Here is a 13,050-nt window from a genome sequence, read left to right as displayed (position 1 = left end):
AACTTAAGTAATACTTTAAAGTATTTTTACTTAAGTACTTTACACCATTGTATTTGAGCTTTTATACACAACACATTATTAACTGATGAGCGTGAACTATATGCTGGTTACAATTAGGCCATTATACACTATCACTGAATTCGCAATACAGGCATGATCATAACGGAAAGCTGCCAATAAGATCATTGGAGTAAAGCAATCCATAGGAATCACAATTCAGACGTTCAAGTGTGAAGCCAACTACACAATATTTGGAAAATAATCAGGGCAACGAACCATAAAAATATTTGCTTGTGAAATCATTGAAGTGTAAGATTATGAAACGAAAAACAGTGACATCATTAATATTCTGAGGTTATGAGAGCCGATTGTTCATGCTCACCTGGTTATCCCCATTATCATTGATCAGTGTGTCCCTCTGCGCGTTGGGGAGAGTCTGTGTTCCGTCCAGACTAATGATGCTCTGACTGTAAGGTCTGACGTATTTCAAATCACTCTTTCCGGAGTCAGTAGTTCCACATACCTCGTAATTATATACGTGTCGCAGTGTCCCAGTGCCACCTACGTCTGCGTAAAGGGGCGGGTAATACGGAATAACTGGGAGATTCCCGTTGGATTTGTAAAACATGCGCTCACGTCTCCATCTGTAGCATTTCACTGACAGGATGGCTATGATGGACACAATAAAGAAAAAAGAGACTACAGCCAAAGCCAAGACTAAGTAAAAAGTCAGGTTGTCATTGTACTCCTTGTCGTGCGTAAAGTCAGTGAACTCCGAGATCACTTCAGGGAAGCTGTCCGCCACCGCCACGTTAACATTGACTGTAGCTGAACGAGAGGGCTGCCCGTTGTCCTCCACTACAACAGTAAGCCTTTGTTTCACAGCATCTTTATCATTGACTTGTCGTATAGTTCTTATTTCTCCATTCTGTAAGCCCACTTCAAACAGCGCTCTGTCTGTTGCTTTCTGCAGTTTATACGAGAGCCAGGCATTCTGTCCAGAGTCCACATCAACAGCCACCACTTTAGTAACAAGATAGCCAACATCTGCTAACCGCGGCACCATTTCAGCCACCAGAGAGCTGCTAGTCTGGACTGGGTACAGAACCTGAGGCGCGTTGTCGTTCTGGTCCTGGATCATTATTTTCACAGTCACATTGCTACTGAGTGGAGGGGAGCCTCCATCCTGCGCTTTTACGCGGAACTGGAAATCCTTGATCTGCTCGTAGTCAAAAGAGCGCAGTGCATGGATGACTCCACTATCAGCACTAACGGACACATATGAGGAGACGGGCACTCCGTTAACCGAGGAGTCCTCCAGTATGTAAGAAACACGGGCATTCTGGTTCCAGTCAGCGTCTCTGGCTTTCACTGTGAATATAGAGAGGCCCGGTGTGTTGTTTTCTATAATGTAGGCCTCATATGAGCCCCTCTCAAAGACAGGCGCGTTGTCATTCACATCAGATATCTGTAAGGTGAGAGTGACGCTGCTGGAGAGCGAGGGCACGCCCTCGTCAGAGCACGTCACACTGATGTTATACTCAGAGTCTCTCTCTCGGTCCAAGTCGCCGTCAGTTACTACAGTAAAGAAATTAACAGATGTCGATTTCATTATAAAGGGAATGTTTTCGTTTATTGAGCACTGGACAATGCCATTTTCACCGGAGTCTGGATCTTGAATGTTTATCATTGTCACAACAGTACCAGCTTCAATGTCCTCTGATATGACACTAGACTTCGACATCACATTAATAGCTGGTTTGTTATCATTTTCATCAACGACGTCGACCATGATTTTACAAGAATCGGTGAGGCCTCCATCATCACTGGCCTGTACATGTATTTGATATTGTCGTGCCTTTTCATAATCAATATTTCCTACTAATATCACCCCACCGTTATCCTCATTTATTTCAAACAATTCGTGATTACCATCCTGTGAATTGGAAATCGAATAACGTATTTTACTATTGGAACCTTGATCAGAATCAGACGCACTGACAGAAATTAAAACTGTGCCCTTTGGTGAGTTCTCTCTTAGGGTAGCCTTGTAGATACCCTGTGTAAAAACAGGTGCATTGTCATTGGCGTCTAGTACAGTAATATGAATCTGCACGGTTCCAGACATCTGTGGCTCACCTCCGTCTATTGCGGTTAATATCAAAGACAAATGCTCCTGTTTCTCTCGATCTAAAGGTTTCTGTAAAACCATTTCCACTGTCTTTCCACCATCAGGTTGGTTTTGTAGTTTCAGGATGAAATTATCGGTCGGTTTTAGTGTATAGCTTTGGAGGCCATTAATACCAACATCCAGATCCATCGCCCTCTCTAACGCAAATTTTGCACCAGTAACGGCCGACTCACTAATTCTGAATTTCATTTCACTCTTTATGAAAACAGGAGCATTGTCGTTTACATCGGTTACCTCAATTGTGATGCTATAAAATTCCATCGGATTCTCTAGAATGATCTGGAAATCTAGTGCACAAGGCGTCGTCTGTCCGCAGAGCGCTTCGCGGTCTATTCTCTCTTTGATAAGGAGCACTCCCCTTTCTTTATTCAGCTCGATGTATTCTGCGCTGTTTCCAGTATAAATACGAGCTTTACCTGATTTCAGTCTTTTAATATCTAAACCCAAATCCTGCGCTATGTTACCGACTAAAGAGCCTTTCGCCATTTCCTCTGGAATGGAGTAACTGACCTGCCCGTTCACTGAACTGAGAGAGAGGACCGAGATAAACAACAGTACTTGCCGTGTCATTGTTCTGTCCGATATTTTCCCATGCACGATGAAATAACAAGCAGGTTATGAAATCCGTAAATAAGTCAGTAATATTGCATTCGTTTCTAGTTCAAAACATCAAAAGTAAAATGACTCAGCAATAAACAATTTTGGAACAAGAGAATGGCAGCTCTGTATCTCGGTATTAATGTTCTCTGTAACCCGGACCGTGCGCTCTGTGTGCGGCTCTGTCTCTGTCTAATATATCGAGATGATGGGGGAGGTACTGCTACTGCTACACATTTGCTATGGAACTGCAACACACTAACCAACAGCGTCCCTCTGAGTTCAACCCACTGAACTACTGATATACGTAAAAAAAAAAACATTCCAACACACTTGGGAAAGTTTGAGTCTCCAAACTATTAAACACAGTACAACTATGCTAACAACACAAACAGGCCAATGTATTGATGATAAATGAAAACCAATATGTCAATGAGATGTGAACAAACAAGGTCTAAAGATAATACACGTTGAGAGAAACTGCTACTTTAGAAAACTGCAGGCTCTGTGATTGAAATACAGATTATTTGCAACGCACCGCTGTCCAACGCCGTGGTGCTGAATTGGCCATATATCAGTGGAATATAGAGCATTTATGACCATGGAAACTTCCCAGGTACACAGACTTGATTTCAAACAGATGAAATCACCGATAGCTTACATATAGACCTATATGAAACATACAGTTTTAGGGAAAATAAGTATTATTCAAATATAACAGACCTCTATTGGGGAGTCTGGTTCATCCAGGATGTTCTTTTCGTTCTGCATCCGCTGCATCGTCCCTGTAGAACTGGGGTCCATTATCAGTACGTTCTGACTACAGGGTCTGGCGAACTGACAGTCACTCTTTCTGGAGTCAGTCGTCCTGCACACCTCGTAATTGTACACGTGCTGTAGAGTTCCTGTCCCCAAAGTGTCTGCGTAACGCGGTGGATAATACGGAATAACCGGGAGGTTGGAATGATAGAGGATGCGAGACTGTCTCCATCTGTATATTTTCACTGATATAATAACCACTAAACATGTGATGAACAGAAATGAGACTACAGCCAAAGCCAAGACTAAGTAAAAAGTCAGATTGTCATTGTACTCCTTGTCGTGCGTAAAGTCAGTGAACTCCGAGAGCACTTCAGGGAAACTGTCCGCCACCGCCACGTTAACATTGACTGTAGCTGAACGAGAGGGCTGCCCGTTGTCCTCCACTACGACAGTGAGCCTTTGTTTCACAACATCTTTATCATTGACTTGTCGTATAGTTCTTATTTCTCCATTCTGTAATCCCACTTCAAACAGCGCTCTGTCTGTCACTTTGTACAGTCTATACGAGAGCCAGGCATTCTGTCCAGAGTCCACATCAACAGCCACCACTTTAGTGACAAGATAGCCCACATCTGCTGAACGAGGCACCATTTCAGCCACCAGAGAGCTGCTAGTCTGGACTGGGTACAGAACCTGAGGCGCGTTGTCGTTCTGGTCCTGGATCATTATTTTCACAGTCACATTGCTACTGAGAGGAGGGGAGCCTCCATCCTGCGCTTTTACGCGGAACTGGAAATCCTTGATCTGCTCGTAGTCAAAAGAGCGCACTGCATGGATGACTCCACTATCAGCACTAACGGACACATATGAGGAGACGGGCACTCCGTTAACCGAGGAGTCCTCCAGTATGTAAGAAACACGGGCATTCTGGTTCCAGTCAGCGTCTCTGGCTTTCACTGTGAATATAGAGAGGCCCGGTGTGTTGTTTTCTATAATGTAGGCCTCATATGAGCCCCTCTCAAAGACAGGCGCGTTGTCATTCACATCTGATATCTGTAAGGTGAGAGTGACGCTGCTGGAGAGCGAGGGCACGCCCTCATCAGAGCACGTCACACTGATGTTATACTCAGAGTCTCTCTCTCGGTCCAAGTCCCCGTCTGTTACTACAGTAAAGAAATTATTCGACGTTGATTTCATCGCAAAGGGAATGTTCTCGTTTATTGAGCACTGAACTTTGCCGTTTTCACCGAAGTCTGGGTCTTGAATATTCATCATAGTCACAACCGTACCACGTTTAATGTCTTCCGATATGACACTAGACTTCGACATTACATTAATGGCTGGTATATTGTCATTTGTATCAAGGACTTCGACTATGATTTTACACGATTCGGTGAGCCCTCCGTCATCACTGGCCTGTACATGTATCTGATATTGCCGTGTCTTTTCATAATCAATATTTCCTATTAGTCTAACTTCACCATTGTCCCCATTCATTTCAAACAATTCAGACACATCGTCGAGGGAATTGGAAATAGAATATGTTACTTTACCATAAGAACCTTGATCATTATCTGACGCACTGACTGATACTACAACTGTGCCTTTAGCCGAGTTCTCTCTTACCGTAGCCTTGTAGATACCCTGTGTAAAAACAGGTCCATTGTCATTGGCGTCCAGTACAGTAATATGAATCTGCACGGTTCCAGACATCTGAGGCTCACCTCCGTCTATTGCGGTTAATACTAAGGACATATGCTCCTGTTTCTCTCGATCTAAAGGTTTCTGTAAAACCATCTCTACTGTCTTTCCGCCATTAGGTTGGTTTTGTAATTTCAATATGAAATTATCGGTGGGATTCAGTGAATAGCTTTGGAGGCCATTATAATCAACATCAAGATCCATCGCCCTCTCTAACGCGAACTTCGCTCCAGTAACGGACGACTCGCTAATTCTGAATTTCATTTCTCTCTTTTTGAAAACCGGAGCATTATCGTTTACATCGGTTACCTCAACGATAATGCTGTAAAATTCCATCGGATCCACCAGAATAAGCTGGAAATGCAGTGCACAAGGCGTCGTCTGTCCGCAGAGCGCTTCGCGGTCTATTCTCTCTTTGATAAGGAGAACTCCCCTTTCTTTATTCAGCTCGATGTATTCTGCGCTGTTTCCAGTATAAATACGAGCTTTACCTGATTTCAGTCTTTTGATATCTAAACCCAAATCCTGCGCTATGTTACCGACTAAAGAGCCTTTCGCCATTTCCTCTGGAATGGAGTAACTGACCTGCCCGTTCACTGAACTGAGAGAGAGGACTGAGATAAACAACAGTACTTGCCGTGTCATTGTTCTATCCGACATTTTCCCTTCACCATGAAACAATACAAACGCTATAATCCGTAAAGAAGTCTGTAATGTTCCATTAGATTCCAGTGGAAAACATCAAAATAAAATGTGCCCCAAGTCCACCACTGTGTAACAAAAGAATCGCAGCTCGGTGTCACCGTGTTCTCTATAGCCCGGACTACAGCGCTCTGCGTGCGGATCTGCGTGCGTATCTTTCTCTCTCTAATATATCGAAATGATGGGGGAGGTACTGCTGCAAATCTGCATTAAAACTGCAACACACTAACCAACAGCGTCCCTCTGAGTTCAATGCACTGAACTACATAAAATTAAAAAAGTACAACATACTTGGGATGGTTTGAGTTTACAAACGATAAAATACCGTACTACTATTATATCAACATATAAGCCAATGTATATATGACAAAACAATGTCAGTGAGATGTTAACAAACAAGTTCTAATGAAATACAGGTCTAGTAAAATACACGTTGAAGGAAAATATTCTATAGTAGGAAACTATTTGCTACGCATTGAAATAATCCCTATTTGCCAAGAGCCGCTGTCCATGACCATGGTGCTGAAATGGCCCCACACGTAGAACGAAGAGCATTTCTGACCATGGAAAGTCCCCAGGTACGACACATACTAGATTTCAAACAGATAAAATCGCCGATGCATTTAGACAGACACGTGAAACTTATAGTTTTATGGAAAAGATAATGACTCAAATATAACAGACCTCTAGTGGGGAGTCTTTTTCATCAAGGATGTTCTTTTCACTCTGAATCCGCTGCATCTTATCGTTCATGTAGAACTGGGATCCATTATCAGTACGTTCTGACTACAGGGTCTGGCGAACTGACAGTCACTCTTTCTGGAGTCAGTCGTCCTGCACACCTCGTAATTGTACACGTGCTGTAGAGTTCCTGTCCCCAAAGTGTCTGCGTAACGCGGTGGATAATACGGAATAACCGGGAGGTTGGAATGATAGAGGATGCGAGACTGTCTCCATCTGTATATTTTCACTGATATAATAACAACTAAACATGTGATGAACAGAAATGAGACTACAGCCAAAGCCAAGACTAAGTAAAAAGTCAGATTGTCATTGTACTCCTTGTCGTGCGTAAAGTCAGTGAACTCCGAAAGCACTTCAGGGAAGCTGTCCGCCACCGCCACGTTAACATTGACTGTAGCTGAACGAGAGGGCTGCCCGTTGTCCTCCACTACAACAGTGAGCCTTTGTTTCACAGCATCTTTATCATTGACTTGGCATATAGTTCTTATTTCTCCATTCTGTAAGCCCACTTCAAACAGCGCCATGTCTGTCGCTTTCTGTAGTTTATACGAGAGCCAGGCATTCTGTCCAGAGTCCACATCAACAACCACCACTTTAGTAACAAGATAGCCCACATCTGCTGAACGAGGAACCCTTTCAGCCACCAGAGAGCTGTTAGTCTGGACTGGGTACAGAACCTGAGGTGCGTTGTCATTCTGGTCCTGGATCATTATTTTCACAATCACATTGCTACTGAGTGGAGGGGAGCCTCCATCCTGCGCTTTTACGCGGAACTGGAAATCCTTGATCTGCTCGTAGTCAAAAGAGCGCACTGCATGGATGACTCCACTATCAGCACTAACGGACACATATGAGGAGACGGGCACTCCGTTAACCGAGGAGTCCCCCAGTATGTAAGAAACACGGGCATTCTGGTTCCAGTCAGCGTCTCTGGCTTTCACTGTGAATATAGAGAGGCCCGGTGTGTTGTTTTCTATAATATAGGCCTCATATGAGCCCCTCTCAAAGACAGGCGCGTTGTCATTCACATCAGATATCTGTAAGGTGAGAGTGACGCTGCTGGAGACCGAGGATCACTGTCCAAGTCACTGTCTCTTACTAGGCTGTAAAAACCATTTGATGTAGATTTAATAGTAAATGGGATATTTTCATTTATACCACAGTGTACCTGACCGTTACTATCAGAGTCAGGATCGTGGACGCTGAACATAGCTACAACCGTATTTTGAATTGAGTCCTCTGGTATTGAACTAGATTTCGAAAGTACACTGATTACTGGAGCATTGTCATTGATATTGATAACATCAACTATTACCTTACTGGAATCTGATAGACCACCATTGTTTATTGCTTCGATATCTATTTGGTAATGTTTGGCTTTTTCAAAGTCAACCTTGCCGACTATTATCACCTCTCCATTTGCATGTATATGAAAAATGTCTGTGGGTTTCAGCGAGTAGCTTTGAAGACCATTTAAACCTGTATGGATACCCTGCTTTCTCTAACACGAATTTAGATTAAATCACAGCTGATTCACTGATTTCAAAAGGTTTCTCATTCATGTTAAAACTGGAAGCATTGTCATTGATATCTGTGATCTCCACAGTTATTCAAAACAATTCAATTGGGTTCTCCAGAACAGTGGCAACCCATCATTCAGTGAGCCCCATCTGTTTTTTCTTGGTTGCCTGTTTTGCATGTTATTTTGGCATTAATATGTGTCACATATCAGTTTGCAAACAATGTAAAAAAAAAAAATTATTGAGTTATTAACAAAGCCACATACAAACATAGTCTCTTTTTTGCTTTCGTGAGTAAGGCACCTGCAAAATGCAGGTCTTTCAGCCTAGCTCAATGCTTTCTGTGGTGGTGGGCTAGCCAGCGGAAAATACGGAGCGTAGGGGTTAGTAATGCTCTCTAGTTGCGCCGTGATTGGCTCAGTCTTCTGTCACTCATGGGGACACTATGTCACCGCAAAATCAACCGGGAGAGCTGGAAAATTTAAGCCCCTTGGATGCTGCCATAGAGTTACATTAGAAGTTAAATACAAGAAGGCTCAAGGTCATTGGCCACAGATAAAATGACGTCAAATCACATTATATCTACCGTAGATTTGAAAGGACTGATCATGTCAACATCATACTTTCAAAATCTTAGCTAGTAAGTTGAGACTCATTATTATGAATCAAGTCGACAATCTACTGGCAAATCCTTGTCATATGAAGAGAAATTATAGATAAACGTATCGGTGCTCATCGGCCATTGGACATAAACATTACACAACAAGTTGGAAATCGCAAATTCAACAATGAGTGGTTTGGAAGGAGTCAGTGGCTAACTGCAAGCATTGCAAAGCAACCACTAGCCTGCTATTCAGTGGAGTGGGTGTGTGGTCCAAGTATGGGTTTAAGGGCATCTTTTCCAAGCTTAAAATTATAAACATTCAACATTGGCCATGCTGTCAATACAGCATGACTTCTGCCGCGTTCAAAACAACTGTAAACTTGGAACTGGGAAATATCCGACATCAGTTAGTTCAAGACAACTGGGAACTCGGAGAAAAATGATCTCCGACTGGGAAAATACGTTTTGAACGGTCATCCAACTCGGGAACTGGGGCCTCTTTCTAGAGCTCTGACCTGAAGATCACTGACGTCATGATTCAAACTAGTTTTTTCAGAGTTCCCAGTTGTCTTGAAAGCACCATAAATCCAACGAATGTCAGACTTTGATGATAAAGTTTGATAACAAAATTTGCCCACGAAGGACCTCCGCGCCACCTTCCTGTTCAAGTGAGGACAGCACAACAAGGTGAGTTCAAAAATGTTTTGAATGCTGCTGCATAAATGATGTAATATGCCAGGGAGATATGTATACTGTAGCTAAGAAAGCAATACTAAGTGTATGTTGTGTAGCAAGCTGTTTGCTGTTGGTTGTGCACATGTAGTCAATAGCCTGTTTTAGAGAAATGTCATCATCGAATATTGTATTAGCTTTCATTGTCTGCTTATATGCCCCCGCTATTTATCCTACGGTTCTGAATTGGTGTACAGGGAGAATAATGTAAGAACGGCCCATGTTCTGATTTCTGTCACTGTACATTTCAAAACTGCCTTTTCTCAACCTAACAGCGCAATTTCCACTTTGTAAAAAATCTTTCCCAAATTAAACTGCCTCGTACTCAATTCTTGCTCGTACAATATGCATATTATTATTACTATTGGATAGAAAACACTCTCTAGTTTCTAAAACCGTTTGAATTATATCTGTGAGTAAAACAGAACTCATTTTGCAGCAAACTTCCAGTCAGGAAGTGAGAAATCGAGGGCTCTGTTCCAGGGTCAGTTTATTAATTTGCATGGAATCTATGGGTCTACATGCACTACATACGCCTTCCCCTAGATGTCAGTAGGCAGTGAGAATTGGAATGGGGTGTATAGCTCTATCTGAGGCCGAATAAGACCTGTTGGAATGACGCGACCACTCTTTCATTTCTTCACCATGGCGCGAATCGGTCACCTGGATTGCGTTCTGAAAAGCTGTCGTTATCGACGTTCGATATCTCCGGCTCTGATTTTCATTGATATATGTGTTAAAAACATCATAAACTAGTTATATTAAACCGACTTATAGCAATTTATATCAGTTGATTGCGATTTTCGGTATTTTGTTTGTTATGCGTTCTGGTGAGTTGGGCACTTGCGTGCCGCATGGCCATCTTTGTTAGCTAAATCGACAGATGAAGACGACATTCTACAACCTAACAACGATTATTCTGGAAAAAGGACACCTTGTACAAGATTCTGATGGAAGCTCATCAAATAGTAGGAACCATTTATGATATTATTTCGTATTTCTGTCGAAAATGTTTAGACTATATTCCGCCCAGATTTCGGGCGCTGTCTCGCTATAACGTAAGCTGTATGTCGTAATAAGGTTATTTTTAAAAATCTAACACAGCGGTTGCATTAAGAACTAGTGTATCTTTCATTTGCTGTCCAACCTGTATTTTTTAGTAAAGTATATGATTAGTTATTTGATTAGATGATGTGAGTGTCAGAAATATATCCGGATTATTTTGTGCTGTTTGGCTAGTATTCACATTGTTCAACCACGAATTGTACCGCTAAATATGCACATTTTCGAACAAACCATATATGTATTGTGTAATATGATGTTATAGGACTGTCATCTGATGAAGTTTGAGAAGGTTAGTGAAAAGATTAATATCTTTTGCTGGTTTATTCGCTATCGCTAACGTGCCTTGAATGAATGCGGTTGTGTGGTAGGCAATTGTAGTAAGCTAATATAATGCTATATTGTGTTTTCGCTGTAAAACACTTAAAAAATCTGAAATATTGGCTGGATTCACAAGATGTTTGTCTTTCATTTGCTGTACACCATGTATTTTTCATAAATGTTTTATGATGAGTATTTAGGTATTTCACATTGGTCTCTGTAGTTATTCTAGCTGCTTTGGTGAGATTTGTGATGGTGGCTGCAATGTAAAACTATGATTTATACCTGAAATATGCACATTTTTCGAACAAAACATATGCTATACAATAAATATGTTATCAGACTGTCATCTGATGAAGTTGTTTCTTGGTTAGTGACTATTTATATCTTTATTTGGTCGAATTTGTGGTTGGGTCTTTTGCTATCGTGGTTAGCTAATAGAAATACATATTGTGTTTTCCCTGTAAAACATTTTAAAAATCGGAAATGATTGCTGGATTCACAAGATGTGAATCTTTCGTCTGGTGTCTTGGACTTGTGATTTCATGATATTTAGATGCTAGTATTTACTTGTGGCGCTATGCTAGGCTATGCTAGTCAGCTTTTTTACTGATGAGGGTGCTCCCGGATCCGGGATGAGTACCAAGTAGAAGTTAACAAATAGTTATACTGACTATGTCCGTCCTTGCTCGCTCATTAATGTCTTCATCGAATTTACGGATTGCCTCTTGTCATCTTGTCGACCCCTTATGCCATAGTTTGTACATCTCAATTGTCAGTAGAAACCACATTTGTTTAAGCAAGTCAGCCATATCAGCTAGTTTTTTTTTAAAGGCAGTAAATGAGGCAGAATGAACTGTTTCGCTGCCAGACAAGGCTCCGCTGATAGCCAGGTGTAGCAGTGGTAAGGATTCACCTGCCCGTGCACTGAACTGAGAGAGAGGACCGAGATAAACAACAGTACTTGCTGTGTCATTGTTCTGTCCGACATTTTCTCTACGATATCAAACAACACACATATTATAATCCGTAAAGAATTCTGTATTATTCCATTAGTTTCCGTGCTAAACAATTACAGGAAGATGTGCCTAAAGTCACCCACTTTGGAACAAAAATATTCGCAGCTCAGTGTTTCTGTGTTTAAAGATCTCTGTAACCATGACTTTGCGCTCTGCGTGCGGCGCTTTCTCTCGCCAATATATCGAGATGATGGGGGAGGTATTACTGCAAATCTGCAACACATTGACCAACAGCGGCCCTCTGAGTTCAGGAGTCTAAAGTACACACAGAATATGCAAAGCACATATGCTCGCCAACCATGTGTAATATACGCATATCCAAAACCAAATACGTATGCACTATTATAAAGGCATGATTACAGTGACCATTTACTTTTATGTATGAGCTGTTATGCACAACACAGTAACTGATGGTTATTGAGCATGAACTATATGCTGGTTACAATTAGGCCATTATGCACTATCACTGAATTCGCAATACTGGCATGATCACAATGGAAAGCTGTCAGAGTGTTGAACTAAACAAATCCATAGGAAACACAGTTCAGACATTCTAGAGCGAAGTCCACTGCTCAATACTTGAAATATAACCACAGGGCAAGAGAACCATAATAACATTTGCTTGTGAAATCATTGAAGTGTTTGTTTTTTTGTTTTTGTGAATGAATAATTTGTCTTATATATTTATTACAACAAGATTTCTCAAGTAAGCCCACACCTTCCAATCTGAGTTCTGGATAAACGTTGTGATCATTCCCAAAGCTAAGATGAGTTTTCATTAGTGTAGTTAGACCACTGGGAACGGCTTTGATCACAGAAAGAAAAACTCTCTGAAAGGTATTGGAAACTCTTTCAATGTTATAAATTGTTCATATGTGTGTCACGTTCCTGACCTATTGTTCCTTTTTCTTTTATTTATTTAGTTGGTCAGGGCGTGAGTTGGGGTGGGTTGTCTTTGTGTGTTTTGTCTATGTCTATGTTGCATGTTTGCACTTAGTCGTTTATAGCTTCACGTTCGTCTATTTGTTGTTTTGTTTCGTTTTTCTTCTTCTAAATAAAGAGAAGATGTATTTTTCACACGCTGCGCCTTGGTCC

At 41.6% G+C, this 13,050-nt stretch overlaps 2 protein-coding genes and 1 pseudogene across 3 annotated transcripts in view; all 3 read right to left on the bottom strand.

The window, feature by feature from the left end:
• The window catches only part of LOC120048177 (protocadherin gamma-A11-like), a 119,636-nt gene that overhangs the window by 73,161 nt on the left and 33,425 nt on the right, over positions 1-13,050 (bottom strand). Inside the window, exon 1 of one of the 2 annotated variants that reach the window (XM_038993935.1) lies at positions 3,512-5,911. The exons of the other annotated variant lie outside the window; for it this stretch is intronic. Coding sequence (XP_038849863.1) covers positions 3,512-5,911 — 2,400 coding nt within the window. Of the gene's footprint in view, positions 1-3,511; positions 5,912-13,050 lie in introns of those variants that run through there. 2 annotated transcript variants of the gene reach the window in all.
• Positions 356-2,770, bottom strand: LOC120047894 (protocadherin beta-16-like). The gene has a single exon (XM_038993477.1). It carries the CDS (start codon positions 2,759-2,761, stop codon positions 356-358), a length of 2,406 nt encoding a protein of 801 aa, XP_038849405.1. The 5' UTR covers positions 2,762-2,770.
• LOC120047847 lies at positions 6,640-12,096 on the bottom strand (annotated as a pseudogene).

The sequence above is a fragment of the Salvelinus namaycush genome, chromosome 5, assembly GCF_016432855.1.
Source record: "Salvelinus namaycush isolate Seneca chromosome 5, SaNama_1.0, whole genome shotgun sequence".
In the NCBI taxonomy this organism is placed as follows: Eukaryota; Metazoa; Chordata; class Actinopteri; order Salmoniformes; family Salmonidae; genus Salvelinus; species Salvelinus namaycush.
This window is presented reverse-complemented; position numbering and strand designations above follow the sequence as displayed.